We start from the raw sequence: 19785 nt of genomic DNA, 5'->3' as shown, positions 1-19785 counted from the left end.
GCATCCAGCCATGCGGTCCACAACTATTGTCCTCCGCAAAGGAGATTTTTCAACATGTAAGAAAAAAAAAAGGCCGGGTGACAAAAGCGTATAAAAGAAAAAAAATATGTAGTTCTTTTTAAAATGCCCAACTGTTCCAGCAAAGCCGCCACCGTCTTGGAAGCTCCCGCAGCAGTCGTGCTAGTCATTGGCTGCAGTGGTCATGTGAATGTTTTTTGGGGGGTTCATTATCACATTTGCTGCCTTCTCCTTTAAAGGTGGGGAGCAGGTACAAGTGTGTTACAGGGGGGGTCTGTAAAAAAAAAAAAAGTCTGCATTCTCAAACAATGTTCATAAATAGCCGAGTTCTTTATTGGCCACTGCTGTTTGCATGCTGTTTGGGCTCTATCAATTCAGTTTTTCCATTTTTTTTTTGTGATTTGCAATCCACTTACTTCCCCCTCACCTGTAGTAAGCCAGCCATGCTGCCAGGACTTCTCTCCCACACTCCCCGTCCTGCCTTGTAAAGCCCTGCTCTCTTGTAGCATGGAGTGTTGGCGCTAGTATAACCAGTAGTGTTGCTCGTAGCGATCAGCTGGGTGATAAAATCAGACCACTTTTTGCAAAATCAGATTGAGTCATCTCCATACAATTTTGTGGTTTTGAAGCAAAAACTACTGGAGAATTGGCTTTCCAATAAAGGAAGAGTGTGTGCGTCTTCAATGACTATAGCTCGGTGGTTAGCATTGCCACCTTGCATTGCTGCGGTCTTAGGCCTCATGTCCACTAGAAAATTACAATTCGCGCAGATTTCTGCAGCAGTTTTTGCGCGGATTTGCTTTAAAAGTTTTTTTTTTTTCATGCGGATATCCGCACCTATTGATAGCAATGTGGCTGATCCGCGGGGAATCCGCACTAAAATGGAGCATGCTGCGTTTTTTTCCGTGCATGAAAAACGGAAATCAATTCTTAAAGTGCCATCCGCTGGTGCAAAATTCAATTTAATTGACCTGCAGATGGCCAATGATTTTCTATGGGCAAAATTTCACCCGCGGAATCCGCAATTCAATTTTGCTAGTGGACATGAGGCCTTAGGGTCAAATCTCTGCATAGAGTTTGAAAAACTTCATAAAAATGTTGCCATTGGTCAGATTTGAACCTAGAACTCCCAGCACTGCAAACACTAACAACTGAACCACCATGCAGGAGAAGACTAAGAAAGTCAAAGAACATACAAACTGCATGTGGATGTTGTCAGATTTGAAACTAGGACCTCAATATTGCAAGATAACAGTACTAACCCCTGAGCCATATTCTTTGAACTACCACCATGCTTTAGGGACCTTCTGGAAGAAAATTAGGGAACCCGATTCTTACTCCCACAGATTGTAATGGGAGTCTGAATCAGGCCATCCTGGTTCACGACTTTTTCGAAAATTGGATTGTCATTCTAGATCCGAATATTTCAGTAATCGCTGCAGGAACGAGCTGTGTCCTAACATCCCTATTACTAGAGAAGCAGAATGCATAATGACAGGCAGTGGATTGCAACGTTGCTAGAAGGAAAGGAGTTAAGTGGCAGCCACTTAAAACCTGGTTTTCAGCAGTAGCCCTTTTTTTTTTCTTCCATTTTTGTTTTTTCCTCCCCTCTTTTAAAAAAAAATCCTAATCCTTCATTTATCCATTGCCATAGCTGTCTGAGGGCTTGTTTTTTGCAGGACATCTTGTATATTTAATGTACTGAAAAAGTGGAGTAAAATAAAAAAAAAAAAATTCCGCTATCTTTCGGTGCGTCTTGTTTCTACGGCGCACAAACTGCAACAAAAACGACAATTTTATTCTATGGGTCAGTACAATTACTAGGATACCAAACTTGTTTTCTTTTTTTGCTGTACTACTTTTTTTTTTCAGACACTTAATTTTTTTTAATTATTTTCACCCGCCATCTCCTGCACGCAATAACTTTAATTTACTGTCACTGTAGTTGTGCGGGGGCTCATTTTTTGTGGGATGTCCTGTAGTTTACATTGGCCCTATTTTGGAATACATACGACTTTTTGATCGCTTTTTATTGCATTTTTTCTGGGAAACAGGGTGACCAAAAAAGTGCATTTCTGGCGCTCTTTATTTATTTTTTTTGCGGGGTAAATAATGCGCTACTTTGATAGATCGGACTTTTACGGACGCGACAATACCAAATATCTATTTTTGGCATTAACAATGGCATTTAAAGAGTTAATAGTCCCGATCAGTCGTGTGGCTGATTGCAGCTATTGCCCGCGGGTGTCAGCTGTCCAAAAGGTTCCTGCATAACAGTAGCAGAGGTTGAAGATGTATGCTGCCATTCCATTCATTTTAATGGGAGTAATATAGTGAAAAGGATTGGAGTTGATCACAGGTCTTAAACTAGCAGAGCCGGACAGCAGCCGTGTGCTTACAGGACCCGTGATGATGTCACAGTCATGTGATCAGTCACCGAGGCTCTGAGCACGACTGACATCACTGGTCCTGTAAGCACACGGCTGCTGTCAGGCTCTGCATGTTTTAGTACCTGTGATGTCACAGTCGTGATCAGAGCCCTGGTGACTTATCACATGACTGACATAATCACATGTAAGTTACACAGGTGGTTGTTAGTATTTTGAGGAGACCCCTAGTGGCCAGCAATGTATAGGGATTTTGAGGCCAAGTATTGCACTTTTGCTTGTTATTACAATGTCTATCATAAACACAAGTTTATTGAAAAGTTTCTTGAACATCAATTTTAATGCAAATGAGGGCTCATCACTTTCTCAATATACAACCCTTGATTATTCATCAGTTTTCTATAAATATTAACAGTTGTTGTATCCAGCTTGTATCAACAGATATATACAGAGCTCTCAAATAATTACTACAATACTTAGTATGTTGAGGGGTTTCATTGAACGGTTACCGTTCTCAAGAACAAAGTTCTCTGAGCTGGTCGGTATCAGCAAGACTTTACGTCTCCTCTCCATCTATGGAGCCAGCTGAGGCAGTGGTGCGAGTCCCACGGTATCACTTGTCCTGCCGTCTCTTTAATACACTGATGAATGCATCTTTAGGCACTTCCACATTGCCAATTTTCCTCATTTTTTTCTTGCCTTCAGCTTGTTGCTTCAGCAGCTTCATCTTTCTTGTGATATCCCCACCATACTGCCAAAATATGACCAATGCAATATATGAACAGTGTGTAACGATCTGGAATGTGAATATATCCTACTGCAAGGTATAACAGGACATCAGGGAGATAAGGTGGATGGGTAACGGCAAAATAAAAGCAGCAGGGGAAATAAACCTGTTAAGGTCTTTTCACACAGGCGCGAGTCGTTCAGGGAACGGAGGCAGAGTGCGCCAGAGATCTCTTCCAGCTGCCCACCTCCATTCACTGCAAACAAGTAGATAGTTGCTTAGCTTTTAGGTGATCCATTTCTCGCTTTGTGCCCCATAGGAGAGTGTGTACACAGGCACAATATTGCTAAAACTCAGTTTCCAGTAATTTGGGCGATCATCGCCCCATGTCAAGATACCTTTACCATGCATAGTTAAGAAAGCATGCAGATAAGATCTTGGATGCTGCCTTTGTGCACCTAATATCAAGATTAGTAATACAGTCCTTTTGCAGGATGCTGCAGGTTTGCTCTGCAATCATGTAATGCACCAGAGGATATTGATGGAATAGTTTTTTTCTTGCAATGTGAAAATGTAGAAAAAATTAAAAAAAAGGTAATAAGTCATGCCAGACACTGGCATAAAAACTGTACCGAAAATGTACCCCAGCTGCTAGCCAGCATAGATTTCTGTACAGGTTCAAAGAGCAGCCAGAGAGCCACCTAATATATAAAGAGGCACACAGGTCTTCGTATATCAGCTGCATCATGTGCCAACAGCGTATGCCATGAGACGCTACATTCCAAAAAAAAAAACAGTTGAGACCAAGACTGCCCAAAGGGCAAGAAACACCTGCGTTGAATTGAGTCATTAAAGTCAGGACAGGGGTGAGACGCACACGCATCTGAACAGGCCTGGCGTGCACAAAAATGCAGATGGTCGCGCATAAACCTCGTTCACTGCACAAATACGTTATGCTGAAGTGAGTGTATTTGTGTATACGCTCATCTGAAAACGCCTTAACCCTTTGCAATCCAATTTTGGATTCAGGTCTTCCTAGGGGTTTCCTTCTCTTTTTGCTATTATACGATGGCTCCATCTGCTGGCTAGAGCCAGTAGTGCGGTATGGGACATGCTTGAGAGGCCCCTGACAACAGAGCGGCCAGTAATCTACAGTAAGAATACCCTGCCGGACGTCTTCCGACATTGGAGCGGTACAGCATTCAATCAGTATGTCTTTAGACGTCAGACAGTGCATTGGAAAGGGTTAATATATCATTAAGTAGTACTACTGCAATCTGCTGTGCTTTATAGAGCTCTCCGAAATAGCTGGCAGCTATATAAGATATCAAGCCAGTCATTGCTGCAGACTAATAACTCTGCCTAAATAATATCGCTGGGTCTGTGTGTTTAAGCTAAAAAGAAACATAGACCCGACCCTTCCCCAACATGTTTTGGCAACGTAGTGGGGTCCTCAGAGGTCTGGGGTTACTAGAGGCGCACCCGCCTAAATGACAGCTGTTCTAGAACATGAGGGAGGTAGAGACACTGCATGCAGAGCAGCCAATGGAGTGAAAGCTAAGCTTTTTAAGAGGGGGTGTGACTTGTCAGGAAGGGGCATGACCATCCCAGACGGACACATTTATGTATAATTTACACAGAATCTGGCATAAATTATACCAGAAATTACTCCAGCTCCTAGTTGGTGTAGATTTTTGTGTAGATGCAGAGTTGCCAAGTTCCACTCTTCATATACAAGGTGCATCGTGTGCTAATGGGGATAAGACAGGAATACGAACCGCCAGTCTTAAAGGGAATCTGTCGGCTCGAACATGCTGTCCAAACTGCAGGCATCAGGTTATAGAGCCAGAGGAGCTAAGCAGATTGATGTATAGTTTTATGGGAATGAGAGGTCCAACGGGTGGTCCTATCAGTAAGCGATACCTGTGTATGACTGAAGGCTGTCAATCACTAATAGCTCCGCCCACTGGACTGATCAGCTCAGAATGTGCAGAGATATAAATGTATAAAATACAAGTTCTACTGAATCTATACATAAATATAAGTCCGCTCAGCTCCCTCTGCTCTATAACCTCAGGCCTGCAGTTGGGACAGTGTTTGAGCTGATAGGCTCTTAATAAATCTCCCCTGTATACGTATCTCGCATTCCGTCATTGACATACTATAGGTTCTGCACCAGTGTACGAACTTTTCTAAAATATTTCATTAACACATGCCAGCAACCAGACATTTCACAGATTTTTCCTTTAGCTCTAGACACTGGTGAATTACTAATAAGAATGCATTTTATTTCCTATTTTGCAATGACTACAGTTGACAAAAAAACGTGTTAAGGTGTTAAATCTAAAAGTTTGCTTAAGTAGAAAAAAACTGTTTGGCAAGTTAATGTATTCTACGATCCTCACACAAGGTTTTAATATTTTATAACCTCAGAGACACTGCTTGATCTTCCGACTGAGCTGTAAATTGGAGGGAAGAAATGGTAATCTTCGCTTGGGCATAAAAAAAAACCAAAAAACATCTAAAAATATACGTTCATAGGTTCAAGGCAACAAATAATGACGTATAAAAATACAAAATACCTACACATTTTGCCAGGACATTCTTCCGGTAGGCTTTAATTCTGAAAAAAAGGAGGCAGAATATAAAATTAGGCATAGAAAACCCTGCTAGCATGATGTAACCCAATTAGGTTATAACCCGGAAGTGGAAGCCTCCGAGTTGCCGTCTAGCGTGAGGGCTTAATATTCTGACCAGCTATTATTGAGGGCTCTCAAAGGCACCAGCCATGAAAGCAGCAATTGCAGTGTCCATAGGGATTGTCAATCCGGTTTACTTTGTTCCATCTACTCTAATGATCACATTTGGCAGATTCCCCAATTAAAATGCACCATCCAGTGCCTGTACAGTATAAGGGGGTTTACAGGAACCCATTTGCACACATTGGGGAAAAATCTGCAATCTTGTAGGTTATGCCTTGTTGTATTGCTGTGTGTAAAGGTGACCTAGATGTGCAGGGGCCACTGAGGGAACCTACTCTAATTTACTGCAGCACCAAATACTGAGAAAGCACCCTACGGGCTTAGTCACACAGACGGTTGTCACATCCGTTCGTTGTCTGTGCCCGGACAGCACACTGCCCCGTTACAGTCCATGCGGCCGAGTAGGTGTATTTTGTTTCTCTTTAAAAAGACAAAAGGTCTGTGCAAAAACATTGCAATATGCCCAATTTTGGTTCGATTTCTCAAGATGGCTTTCACCCATTCAAGTCAATGAAAAGCATACGGATAACATCTGTGTGCGACCCATTTTTAAGGAAGCATTAAATTAAATAGGAAAAAAAAAATCAGTTGGCTTCTCACAGACAAAAAATGGGCATGCTCAAGTAACTAAGCCCTACGGGATTTTATTATATATATATATATATATATATATATATATATATATATATATATATATATAATATTTATTTATTACCCATATCGAGTATTAGCCGACCCGAGTATAAGCCGAGTCAATAAGTTTTACCACAAAAAACTGGTAAAAACTTATTGACTCGAGTATAAGCCTGGCTAGTCGTGAGTATATACTAGGTTGAAAAAAACCGCAATACTTACCCCCAACCGGCGTCTGTAGCACGATCGTCTCCCCAGCGGTGTGGCAACCTGCTTCAGACTTCTCCCCGCTCTCATCTCTCGGTTTTCAATTCCCCCACCGTCAGCTCTGTTTAAGTAAGCGCTGTGATTGGGTCGAGTGCCAGCCAATCACAGCCAGAAGGGGAATTCAAAGCCGAGCAGGGAGATCACTGAGGGGAGAATTCTCAAGTAGCTTGCCGGACCGCTGGGGAGACCATCATGCCGCGGACACAGATGCTGGCTGGGAGGTGAGTATTGTAGTTTTTTTTTTTTTTTTTTTTTTTTTAACCTCATTTGAGTATAAGCCAAGGAGGGCTTCTTCAGCATACAAAAAAAATGTGCTGAAAAACTAGGCTTATACCCAAGTGTGTATATATATATATTATATATTATATATTATATACACACACAGTTATACACTACTAAGTTAAAAAAATGGGCCTCCACCTGAATTTAAAGAGGACTAAAATTAGGACAACTGCAAAAAATGGCCAAATTCAAATCAAAATTGACAACAAGGCCATAGAATATGTGCCCGACTTCATCTTCCTTGGCTCAAAAATTGACCAGGCTGGAGAATCTATGCCAGAGATAAAAGTAGGATAGCGTTGGGGCGAAGCACGATGCTAAACATGGACAAAATCTGTAAAAGTAGGGATATCGGTATAGCAACTAAATGCAGGATAGGGCAAACCATCGTATTCCCCATAGCCATGTATGGATGTGAAAGCTGGACTGCAAAAAAAGCCGATAGAAGGAGGATTGATGCGATGGAGCTGTGGTGCTGGTGAGACCTGCTGCGTATGTCCTGGATGGTGAGAGTAACAAAACACAGACGTCCTGAATCGTATAAGACTCTTGGGTTGCTAGAAAAATCTATAATGCTTGGACAGATCAGTGGCAAAAAACGACCAAAGAACATGATGGCTGATACTGTCAGAGCTGATACTGGCATGCATATCACACAACTGAAAGAAGCAGTGCAAGACCGAAAAAATTATGGAGGGAGGGAGCCTGCGGGGTCGCCGAGGGTTGTGAACGATCAAATGGCTAACAACAACTGCATTTTGTTACTGGCGGGGGAATAACATACAAGTTTCATAGTTTAAATCCCCTTTTATTCACTATATTGCAGACCTAGAGAGAAGATATCAGACATTCATTGTGAAGCAGAAATACTTACGTTTCCCGTGCAATTATCTTGCTATTGATGGAGGCCTGAACTGCTATCTCAAACAGCTGTCTTGGTATGGCGTCTCGTAACCGTTCACATATTGCTTTCCCCACTTCATACGCCTTTTCCCTAAATTAAAAAGCATACTGTCATGAATCACAGGGATCACATCTCAATTGGAGTTTATACATTTGTGCACTCTGAAGAACCTCAACCTCTGGCTCTAATGAAGAGCCGTTCCCTGATCAGCAGTGAGAGGAGCCTTGAGTACTACTCGTCTACCACGGTATTAGAAACTCTAATTCAGCTGCTTCAACCAATGTAGACCTCTAGATCAAACTCTCAGAGATGATATTACCCATTAGCTCCATTCACTTGTATTGAGCACTCAGCAATCTCCCTGCATCCCACAGAAGTGAATGGCGTGGTGGTGAGGCATGTGTCAGGACAGTGTCCGGGATATGGGGGTCCCTGAGATATCCCGCAACCCCTGTCCCTGCCTACTTGCCCCCCTGGGCTAACCCCCAGGGCGACAACTGGGCGACGGTCCCTACCCTCACTAGGGAAGCGGGACACGGGAGACAAACAGACACTGAGACAAGCAACGGTAGAATGGTCAGACAATCCGGGTCGGCAACAAGAGGGTACGCAGTACGGAGGGGTCAGGCAAAAACGTAGTCAAGTCCAAAAGCAGGTGTCAGAAAAGCCGAGGTCACAAGAGCAGTCAGGATAAACGCGGGTGCAGCTGGAGAACCAAACTAACACTGGCGAGGCCTGAGAGGAAAACACACCTATTTAAATGCTGTCAGCGCTCCCGCCCCAGAAGCTGATTGGGGCGGGGAGCCTGACAGCAGCAGGGCTAATCAGGGCGGTGCTGGGGACACGCCCCCAGTCTAGCTGCACAGACAGTTACTAGGGAAGCCAGCCTGGTAGTCAGGACACTAGAAGCACCAGCTGCCTCCCTAGTAACCCGGCGGCGACCAGTCTTACAGCGGCCCGGGGAGATCACAAGAACCGGGGTACCTCTGCGCCGCGCTCCTGCACCCCGGGTGGCCGGACCGGTGGTGCGGGCACGGCGGCCCCGAGAGTTGCCGGTTCTGACAGTACCCCCCCTTCTACGGGGGTACACCGGACCCCCATGGCCAGGTGCGGGCTTAAGCGGGAAAGCCCTGTGGAATGCCTGGACTAGGCGTGGCGCATGAACGTCCCTGGCAGGGACCCACGTCCTATCCTCAGGGCCAAATCCTCTCCAGTGGACCAGGTACTGCAGCCCACCTCTAACCCGTCGGGCATCCACAAGCCTTTCTACTTCATACTCCAGTTCCCCCTGTACCAGAGAGGGAGGAGGCGGGTTCTGGGTGCGGAGAACTGGAGTCACATACTTCTTAAGCAAGTTCTTGTGAAAAACCTTGTGGACCTTCCAGGGGTCAGGAAGTGCCAACTTATATGACACCGGGTTGATAACCTGAGAAACCGTAAATGGGCCAATGAACCGAGGAGCAAGTTTCAGGGAGGGAACCTTAAGTCTCAGATTCTTAGATGATAATAAAACCTGCTCCCCGACCACAAAAGGTGCAGAGATAGTACGTCTTTTATTTGCGTATTTACGCAGTTTCTCTTGGGAACCCTGAAGGTTCTTACGAACCTGGGCCCAAACTGTGCACAGTTCTTCGGCGGATATGTCGGCGGCCGGATTGTTCGAGACCAAAGGAGTAGAAAGCGAGAACCGGGGATGGAACCCATAGTTACAAAAAAAAGGTGACAGTTGGGTCGACGAGTTACCATGGTTGTTAATAGCAAATTCGGCGAGAGGTAAGTAGTTGGCCCACTGATGCTGGTTATCAGAGACAAACAGTCGCAGATACTGGATAAGTTCTTGGTTCATCCGTTCCGTTTGTCCGTTACTCTCGGGATGGAAAGCAGACGAAAAGGACAAATTAACGTTTAGATTTTTACAGAAGGCTCGCCAGAAGCGAGCGACGAACTGAACCCCTCTATCAGACACAATATCCTCGGGGATCCCATGTAACCGAACAATCTCCTTGATGAACATCTCAGACAAAAGTTTGGCGTTAGGCAACTTGCCAAGTGGAACAAAATGAGACATTTTGGAGAAACGGTCAACTATTACCCAAATGACCGTATTCCCCAGCGAGGATGGCAGATCAGTAATAAAATCCATGGACAACTGGGACCATGGCCTGGACGGAATGGGCAAGGGCAGAAGAGGCCCCTCAGGACGTCTCCTGAGGTTCTTCCCCCTTGCGCAAACCGGGCACGCGGACACAAATACCCGTACATCCTTGGCCATGTGCGGCCACCAATAGAGTCTGGCCGCTAACTCCAGAGTACCCCTGATACCGGGGTGTCCAGCTAGGACTGAAGCATGTGTCTCCTCTAACACTTTCAATCTCAGTGACAACGGGACAAATAATTTGCCTTCCGGAAGGGCTTCAGGAGCAGATTGTTGAGCGGCGTGAATGAGAGGTGAAAGGTCGGAGGAGACAGCAGCGAGGACCACCCCAGGGGAGAGAATGCTCTCAGGCTCCGGCTCGGAAGGTTCCGGAGAACCAAAACTCCTAGACAGGGCATCAGCCTTGACATTCTTAGAACCGGGTCTATAGGTAACAACAAAATTGAACCGAGAGAAAAACAAGGCCCAGCGGGCTTGCCGAGCATTTAACCTCTTAGCGGAATCTAGATAAGTGAGGTTTTTATGGTCAGTGAGTACCGTAATCTGGTGATGGGCTCCTTCCAAAAAATGCCTCCACTCTTCAAAAGCCCACTTAATCGCCAGCAATTCCCGGTTGCCTATATCATAGTTCCGTTCGGTGGACGAAAACTTCCTAGAAAAATAGGCACACGGTCTAAGGTTGGTGAGAGTGGAGGGACCTTGGGACAGTACCGCTCCCACACCAAACTCAGAGGCATCTACCTCCACCACAAAAGGACTGGACAGATCCGGTTGTACTAGGACAGGTGCAGACGAGAACGCCGCCTTTAGGGTATTGAAGGCCCTCAGAGCCTCAGAAGACCAGGTCCTCACATCTGCCCCCTTTCTGGTGAGGTCCGTTAGAGGTTTAGCCACCACGGAGAAGTCTTTAATGAATTTGCGATAGTAGTTGGCGAAGCCGAGGAAGCGTTGAAGGGCTTTCAACGACCCTGGCTGGGCCCACTCCGTGATGGCCTTCACCTTTTCAGGATCCATCTGGAAGTCGCATGGCGTGATGATATACCCCAAAAATGATATCCTTTGTACCCCGAAAACACATTTCTCGAGTTTAGCAAACAGCTTGTTATGTCTGAGTCGGGCTAGCACAGTCTGAACGTGAGTATGGTGACTCGGCAAGTCGGAGGAAAAAATCAAAATGTCGTCTAGATATACAACCACGAACACCCCCATGATATCCTGAAACACTGAGTTCATGTACCCCTGAAAAATGGCGGGGGCGTTACACAATCCAAAAGGCATAACTAGGTATTCAAAATGCCCGAGGGGCGTATTGAAGGCGGTTTTCCACTCATCCCCCTCCCGAATGCGGATGAGGTTGTATGCTCCCCTGAGATCAAGTTTGGAAAACCATCGGGCACCAGCGACCTGGTTGAGGAGGTCAGGAATGAGTGGAAGAGCATACTGGTTTCGGACTGTGATTTTATTTAGCTCTCTATAGTCAATACAGGGCCGGAGACCCCCATCCTTCTTCTCAACGAAGAAAAACCCGGCACCCACCGGGGATTCTGAGGGCCGGATGTGCCCCTTGGCCAGGCTGTCCTGGATGTAGTCCCTCATGGATTCTCTCTCTGGAACCGTAACGTTATAAATGCGGCCCTTAGGAAGTTTGGCCCCAGGAATCAAGTCTATTTTACAGTCCCATTCCCTATGAGGGGGCAGAGCTTCAGATAATTGTTTGGAGAACACGTCAGAAAACTCGGAGAGGTATTCTGGTAGGGGGCTCCCCTCGCAGGTGGAGATTCCCACCTTCACCGCACGAAGGTGGTTGGCACAGCGGGGACCCCACTTTACCAGTTCCAACGTGTCCCAATTTACTACCGGGTTGTGCTCCCGGAGCCAGGGGAGGCCTAGGACGACGTCCACAGACAAATCTCTCATCACTAGAAAGGTGCAGGTTTCCACGTGTAAGGCTCCTATAGTAAACCTTACTTCAGGGGTCACCAGATTAACCACCCCTGCTTGCAAAGGAGTGGAGTCCACTCCTGAAACCAGAATCGGAGTTTCTAAACGTAACAAAACCCCGGACAGTTGAGCAACGAAATTAAAGTTAACGAAATTAGCCGCAGCCCCCGAATCGACAAAGGCTTGCCCAGTACGGTGGAAAGCATGAAATTCTAGGGTGCAAGGCACTAACATTTTGGACAACACAGGGAGTACCTTGGCTCCTAGACAGTCCCCCCGACAACTGCCTAGGAGCGGGAGTTCTTTCTGCCGTGGCTTCTTAGCGCAGGTAGCAATGCGGTGACCCGGCTCCCCACAGTAGAAGCAGAGGTTCTTCTTCAGGCGGTGTTCCCGTCGTTGCTCGGGGTTCACGGCTCCCAGCTCCATGGCCTCGGTGGTGGGAGGGTAACAGGTCGGGTCAGTCGAAGAAGTAGACGTGGGGAGTGGGGTGGTCCGAGCGGCGTGTCTGGCCCTCAAACGTCGGTCGGCTCGAATAGCCAGCGACATGGCTTGCTCCAGGGTTTTAGGCTCTGGGTGGGCCACAAGTAGGTCCTTGAGACCCTCAGACAGACCGGTCAAAAATAAGTCTTTTAGGGCGGCATCGTTCCACCGGGATTCCGTACAATGTTGACGGAATTGGGAACAGTAGTCCTCCGCCATCTTACAACCCTGGCGCAGGGCCAGAAGTTTGGAGACTGCGTAGCCCGCCCGGTCGGGTTCGTCATAAATTTGACCCAGGGCGGAAAAAAAGGCGTCAAGGGATAGTCGGGCTGGAGAGCCAGCTGGTAGCGAGAAAGCCCAATTTTGGGGCTCTCCCCTCAGGCGGGTAATTACGATTCCCACTTTCTGGTATTCAGTACCAGAGGAGTGGGGGCGGAGATCAAAGTAGAGCTTGCAGCTCTCTCTAAATGCAAAAAACTGATCTCTCTCTCCGGAGAAGCAATCCGGAAGCGTGGCTCGAGGTTCTGACATCGTTCCTGGAGCGGACGAGGGCTGCATGGGACCTGCAGCTGCCACTTGTTCCCGTGGCTGCAAGCGGGCTGTTAGGTCCTGGGCAAGGGTCGTAAGGACCTGGACCTGGTTCGCTACAGCCGCCACGGCCTCCATCGAGGGGCTCAAAGTTGCCGGGCGGATGCAAGGGTCTGACCTTAGTTCGGCCAGTGTTACTGTCAGGACAGTGTCCGGGATATGGGGGTCCCTGAGATATCCCGCAACCCCTGTCCCTGCCTACTTGCCCCCCTGGGCTAACCCCCAGGGCGACAACTGGGCGACGGTCCCTACCCTCACTAGGGAAGCGGGACACGGGAGACAAACAGACACTGAGACAAGCAACGGTAGAATGGTCAGACAATCCGGGTCGGCAACAAGAGGGTACGCAGTACGGAGGGGTCAGGCAAAAACGTAGTCAAGTCCAAAAGCAGGTGTCAGAAAAGCCGAGGTCACAAGAGCAGTCAGGATAAACGCGGGTGCAGCTGGAGAACCAAACTAACACTGGCGAGGCCTGAGAGGAAAACACACCTATTTAAATGCTGTCAGCGCTCCCGCCCCAGAAGCTGATTGGGGCGGGGAGCCTGACAGCAGCAGGGCTAATCAGGGCGGTGCTGGGGACACGCCCCCAGTCTAGCTGCACAGACAGTTACTAGGGAAGCCAGCCTGGTAGTCAGGACACTAGAAGCACCAGCTGCCTCCCTAGTAACCCGGCGGCGACCAGTCTTACAGCGGCCCGGGGAGATCACAAGAACCGGGGTACCTCTGCGCCGCGCTCCTGCACCCCGGGTGGCCGGACCGGTGGTGCGGGCACGGCGGCCCCGAGAGTTGCCGGTTCTGACAGCATGTGCGCTTCATTCACAGGGCATTCAGAAGTGCTGCAATGGGTCCCAGTGACAGGACGTTTACCTACTCTGTAGAAAGAAGGATAGCGGTCTTTGGTAGTAAAACTTTTTTAACCCAACAGTCACATTTCGAATTTATGTGTCAGGTAAATATATTTGGCGCAGAAATTAGTCACCTAAGGGCCCTCCTAGAGAAGTCGATTTATAGTTTGAACTGGCGAATGACGTCATGGTTCTCTCGTGCAACCTGTTTATACAGGAGATTAGAGATGAGCGAGCATACTTAGTAAGGCGATATACTCGAGAGAGCATCGCCTTTTTCGAGTACTTGCTGGCTCGTCCCTGAAGATTTGTGGGGGCGGGGGGAGAGAGGGATCTCCTCCCCGCTGCCCTGCGCTGCCCCCGACCCCTTCAAATCTTCAGGGATGAGCCAGCAGGTACTCAAGAAAGGCGATGCTGTCGAGTATATCGCCTTACTGAGTATGCTCGCTCATCTCTACAGGAGATAGATTGTTGGCTTAAAGAGAATTGTTCAGTCCCTCTATAAAGCGAATGAGAAGGACCGAGCGAGCGCTGTTTAAACTGAACAAGCCAACAATGATTTTTACGCCTCCATAAAACGAACGAGTGCAAACGATTCTCGGTCACTGTCGCTCGTTTGAACGATAATTGGTCTAAAAGTGCTCTTAAATACATTTCTAACCCCTTAGTGAGAGAAGTCATTTAAGCCATAGACCAGTAGGTGGTTTCCCCTTTTGTGTTCCAGCGGTCATAACTTAGTCCTTATGTCTTCATCACTGTAGCAGTGTGTGACCTCATAGTTTGTGGGACAAGTTCTAGTTTTAAAAGGAACAACTTTTGGGACCATATAATGCATTGAACAACTTTTTTTTCCTTTTAGCTGGCGGGAAAAAGCCATTCCAACCTTGATTTTTGAGATTTAATTTTTACGCTATTGACCATGTGGTATAAGTATTACATTCACTCTATTCTGCTGGTCATTACAATGATGACAATACCAAATTTATATACATTTTTTAAGGTTTTACTACTTTTGCACAATATAAAACTTTTGTAAAAAAAAAACAAAAACCCTTGTGGCGTCACAATCTACGACCAGAGAATTTGTATTTATTTTTCTGTCCCCAGAGCTGTGTGAGGGCTTGTTTTTTTACGAGATAACTTGTAGTTTCTATTGGTAGCCTTTTAAAACGTATATACAATATTTTGATAATTTTTTTTATTCTTGTTTTGGAGAAACAAGATAAACAGAAAATCCCCAATTTTGATTTTTTTAATGGAATTTACTGCTGTATAAATAATGTAATATTTTGTAGTATGGGTTGTTATGGATGCGGTTATTGCAAGTATGTGCATTTTTTTTAGTTTTCTATATTTAAAGCTTCTTGTAAAAAGGTGAAACCCTCTCCCACCCCCCACATTTTCTGCAAAAATGTTAAAATGCCACTGTCCACAACAACTGTGCCATCTGTAGGGATAAACAGTGGAGAGAAGTTATTAGATAAGCAAGTCCTAAGCAAGGAATAAAATAGTTTTATTCCTTTTCTGGGTAAAAGCCCCCATGTATGACAAAAAGAGAGCAAATATGATTTATTATTTGGAAGAGTAGGGTAATATGAGGAAAGTACATGTGTCATACATCATGTCGTTAGCACTGGCAGAACCACAGCCGTTTGAAGTAGGACAAGCACTGTGAACCCAAAGCTATAATGTCCTTTTCTTGCAGAAGGAACAGAGCTCCTCCTAAATTGTAAGGGGGGAGGGAGGGTAACAGAGAACAGTCCTCCAAATGAAATGTAAACTTTTCTAAGTATCCCAACTCGTCTGGGGGTATACAATTCACTAACTGCAATTTTTAAGGCCACATGTTATCTTCCAATTTCTTTGAGAATAGGATATTTGGCGACATTACGTTTCATGGACCTCAGCACTTACCTATGTGCAATAGTCGCCAATTCTTCCACTGGACGACCATTCAATAAAAAATCCATTTTCACTAGACTGGCTGGCTGGTATCCTGCATCTTCATAGTCAAAGCTAAACAACAAGCACATTTCAATAAATTTCATCCACTACAAATGCTTGTATACAAGTTATCCCCGTAATGTCCTGGGCATTTGGCTTTTGTGTGGAGTGGAAATTTGGACCCAATTCCCATACATGGTGGCTGACTGCGGTTTCTTACAGCTGACACTTGCCGGCAACAGCCATGATCAGCGTGAATGCTGATTGCGGCTGTTAACCCTTTTAATGTCGCTGTCACTTTTGACAGTGGCATTTGAATCCCCCGATCGAAGTTTAGGGGGTCCAAATAGCCTACTGCAATGCGATTGTGAGGCGCTGTTTGGTTGCCTTTTGAAGGTCCCCAGCACTGCCATGGCCAATTGCCTATCAAGCCATGTCTGGTGTGGCTTGATAGAATATCTATCAGATCGCAGTATTTTTTTTTATTATATATATTTATATATATGAAATTTGGATTCCTTGTAATTGTACCAACAAAGACTAAGTTCCGCTCTTCCCCTTTTCTGCTCCATTAATTTTCAACAGGACTACTGAGATAGTAGAGCGCTAAAAGAGCAGCACCAAATGAGCGACCAATGCAGCACTGCCGGCGAGTGCAGTGAGGGGGAAAAAAAGGAGGACACAGGAAATTGGTGGAAGTGGGGGCGAAGGTCGCAGCGGTAAGACCCCACCAATCAGACTTATCTTGTGGATAGGCAATAAGAGTCAATCTTGGTACAACCCCATAACACTGCAGGATGCCCAAGAAGGTACAGGTAGTACAAAGTTCTAGGTGCATCTATATAGAAACTTGAAATATATTATTTAAAGTCCTTTGTTTTACTGTTTTTATCTCGATTCTGAGTCATTTATGGTCCTTCACTCCATTCAAATAAAAACAAAGAGTTGTATTCAAAATGCTGCTGGTTACCTTCGGAAATAAATAGTCAACTCAACTCCTAAAATGCACTGCTTTCTGGTAAACAGAAACTAGAATCATTTACATTGGAGTTGAACGTATGTGGATTTGATCAGTGCAGTGCTAATGGGTGTTCATAAGCAGAGTTCTCCTTTAAAACCAATATTGAAATTTTAAATCCCGTTGGACCCCAATAAGCGATGAGCCCGCGTCGGCCTTACCTGGCATATCCAGAAGACAGAGATTTTAAATTATCATAAAAATCCACCACAATCTCATTCAAAGGGAACAGATACTTCAGCAGGACCCGGTGTTCATCTATGTAGAGAACGCTCTTGTGCTCCGCTCGTCGGGTCTGTGGGAACATATTGGTTGATTGCATCACGTCTCATTTAGGCTCCGTTCACATTAGCATCACGACTTCTGGCTTGTGCCAAGAATGTAGACCCTTGTTCAGAAGCAGTATTAGGGCAAATGGATGTCAGAGTGGGGTCTTCTGCTTGGGACCCCACTCTATGAGCCCCACCGTAAAAGTGTCTCTGTTCTGGCAGACTTTGAGCTGTCCCTGTATTACAGGATGGCCATTTATGTGAATCATGAATTCCCCCGACAGATTGTGTAAGGCTAGTTGCAGAACCCAAAAATTTTTTTCCTATACATGTGCAGTTTTTTTTTTCTATTAGTATGCCATCTATTTTTCACGTCCTCAATAAAACTGGCATTTCAACGAGATGCGCCGGCCACTACACAGAGCGGAGACCACATCGCTCGGGACCCCAACCAATCAGCTAAGCGAGCGTATGCTGTCAGAGCCGCAAATACACAGAGATCGGAGTGGAAGTCTCTGCGCCGACCTCTGTGTAGTGGCCGGCGCTTGTAACTGCAGGCACAGCTCTCATTGAAGTCAATGCGAGCCGTGCCTGCAGTTACAAGCGCCGGCCACTACACAGAGGTCAGCGCAGAGACCTCCACTGCTTTTGCATCGACCTTTGTGTATTTGTGGTGCTATCATCATGCACCCGCTCAGCTGATCGGTCCGTGTCCCGAGTGACAGACCCCAGCCGATCAACTATTGATGACCTATCCTGATGATGTTAGGGGGAAAAAAGCGTTGTGCATGTTGAATTTCAGGAATGGCTGTCTGCTAAGCAACCGTTCAGCCGACAGCTATCTAAAGTGTATGGTCAGTCCTACTGTCTACAGTACTGGTACTGATATAAATGGAGACTTAGTAGAACAAAATAAGCCATGCAATGTGCAGTATTTACCAAATGCTCATTTATTACAACTTTTGAATATATCCTCTTTAAAAAAAAAAAACACAAACATAATAGTCTCACTGCATATCATCAAGTGAAAAAAAAACCAAAAAGTGTTCCAATTCAAACATTCAAAACATTATCACTTTATCAAAGCTCGATAAAAGCAAAATTTTGGCAAACAAACCCCATGTTTACATGCTTTTACTACGCGTTTCAAACTGTTCAGCTCAAAATGTGTGAAAGTGGGTTCCGTTTGCCAAACTTTTCCCTTTATTGGGCTTGAGTAAGCTCCTGGCATTTATTCCTCAAATTGGAATACTTTTTTCCCTACTGTTACAATACTTGAGCCAGCAGAATTCCACAGAGGATATAACTTATATGAGATAATCAACATTACTGCATCTGCAAACAAATAGGAAGTACTTTTTTTTCTGTTTCCATCTACACCAGAACCCATCTCTAATGTTTGTGATACTTCATAATAAACAGTGGTCACTGACCTGACACAGAGACATGATCTTCCCAAGATATTCATGGGGTGAAATAATGGTGCCCAATACCATAGGTTCAAGATACTCCGTCACAACCGTTCTGTCAGGAAACTCTAATGGGTTTACAATGGTAATCTCCTCTTTTCCATATTCCTATGTACATGTTAGGAGAATAGAAATGAAGTCTAAAGTGAATACTACGTAAAAAGCATGGAACAAACCTAGTCTCCACCCACCAGGCTGCGGTTCATGGGAGCCGGTATTCCATCAATGGACTCTAAACTACACAGGGCGGTATAATTATTGGGCCTGCTGGGTATTTTCCTCACACAGTTATCTTATTAAATTGCATAAAGTGGAGCTTCAAATTACATTGCATGTAAAAGCCCCAGACGCATTAGATAAAAGTCAGCCGAACAGGGAGCTGACTATTGGATATGTATGGGGGCCTTTCAACTTTCCCCTTCAACAGATGTCCTTGGGGAAAGGGATTGAGCATGTTGAATTTTAACGCCCAATGCCTTTGTTCTTCCAGAAGTTTCTGGTTGCGACTTTCTCTGCTCTCCTCAAATAAAAACACCCAAAAATTGACCAAACTGAGAATTCCTGTGTACAGGGAAGATGGGAGAAATAGCTGTCAGCTGAAAGAGTATTTAAATTATATGGACATCTTTAGTGGTCCAGAAGACTATATTTTCCCAATGTTGACCTGTGCCATCGTTCTGTGGAACAAACGAGATGACATTTTTCTTTACATTGCTCATATAATCAGGGTTCAATAATGGTAATTGGCCGTAATGACATCTGATACACATCAGCTGATATTTCCCTCCATTCATCCTGCAAACATCTGCCAAGTTCTTATAGAGAAGATGCATTGGCCCATTTACAGTGGAGCGTCATCATTGGATAGATAAGCAATCGAAAAACAAACAATCTATGGAGTGACGAATCATGCAACTCCATTTTCAAACCAGATGGACGTACCTGGGTGTGGAGGATCTTGGGGAAGGTCCTCCCGCCTGAGTGTGTTGTGCCAACAGTTAAGTACGACGGAGGTGCCATTATGGTCTGGCGATGTTTTACGCAACATGGTCTCAGTCCATTGGTTGTAGTGGCAAGAGCCATGAACACACAGATG

At 45.5% G+C, this 19785-nt stretch overlaps 1 protein-coding gene across 1 annotated transcript in view; it reads right to left on the bottom strand.

Annotated features, from left to right (window-relative positions):
• Positions 1-2726: 2726 nt before the first annotated feature.
• The window catches only part of GUF1 (GTP binding elongation factor GUF1), a 50659-nt gene continuing 33600 nt past the window's right edge, over positions 2727-19785 (bottom strand). The window contains exons 13-18 of the mRNA XM_066573127.1: positions 18654-18797; positions 17113-17246; positions 15904-16005; positions 7951-8070; positions 5719-5755; positions 2727-3156 (exon numbers count right to left, since the gene is read on the bottom strand). Coding sequence (XP_066429224.1) covers positions 3019-3156; positions 5719-5755; positions 7951-8070; positions 15904-16005; positions 17113-17246; positions 18654-18797 — 675 coding nt within the window. The 3' untranslated portion in view covers positions 2727-3018. The remainder of the gene's footprint in view (positions 3157-5718; positions 5756-7950; positions 8071-15903; positions 16006-17112; positions 17247-18653; positions 18798-19785) is intronic.

The sequence above is a fragment of the Eleutherodactylus coqui genome, chromosome 7 (genome assembly GCF_035609145.1).
Source record: "Eleutherodactylus coqui strain aEleCoq1 chromosome 7, aEleCoq1.hap1, whole genome shotgun sequence".
Classification (NCBI taxonomy): domain Eukaryota; kingdom Metazoa; phylum Chordata; class Amphibia; order Anura; family Eleutherodactylidae; genus Eleutherodactylus; species Eleutherodactylus coqui.
This window is presented reverse-complemented; position numbering and strand designations above follow the sequence as displayed.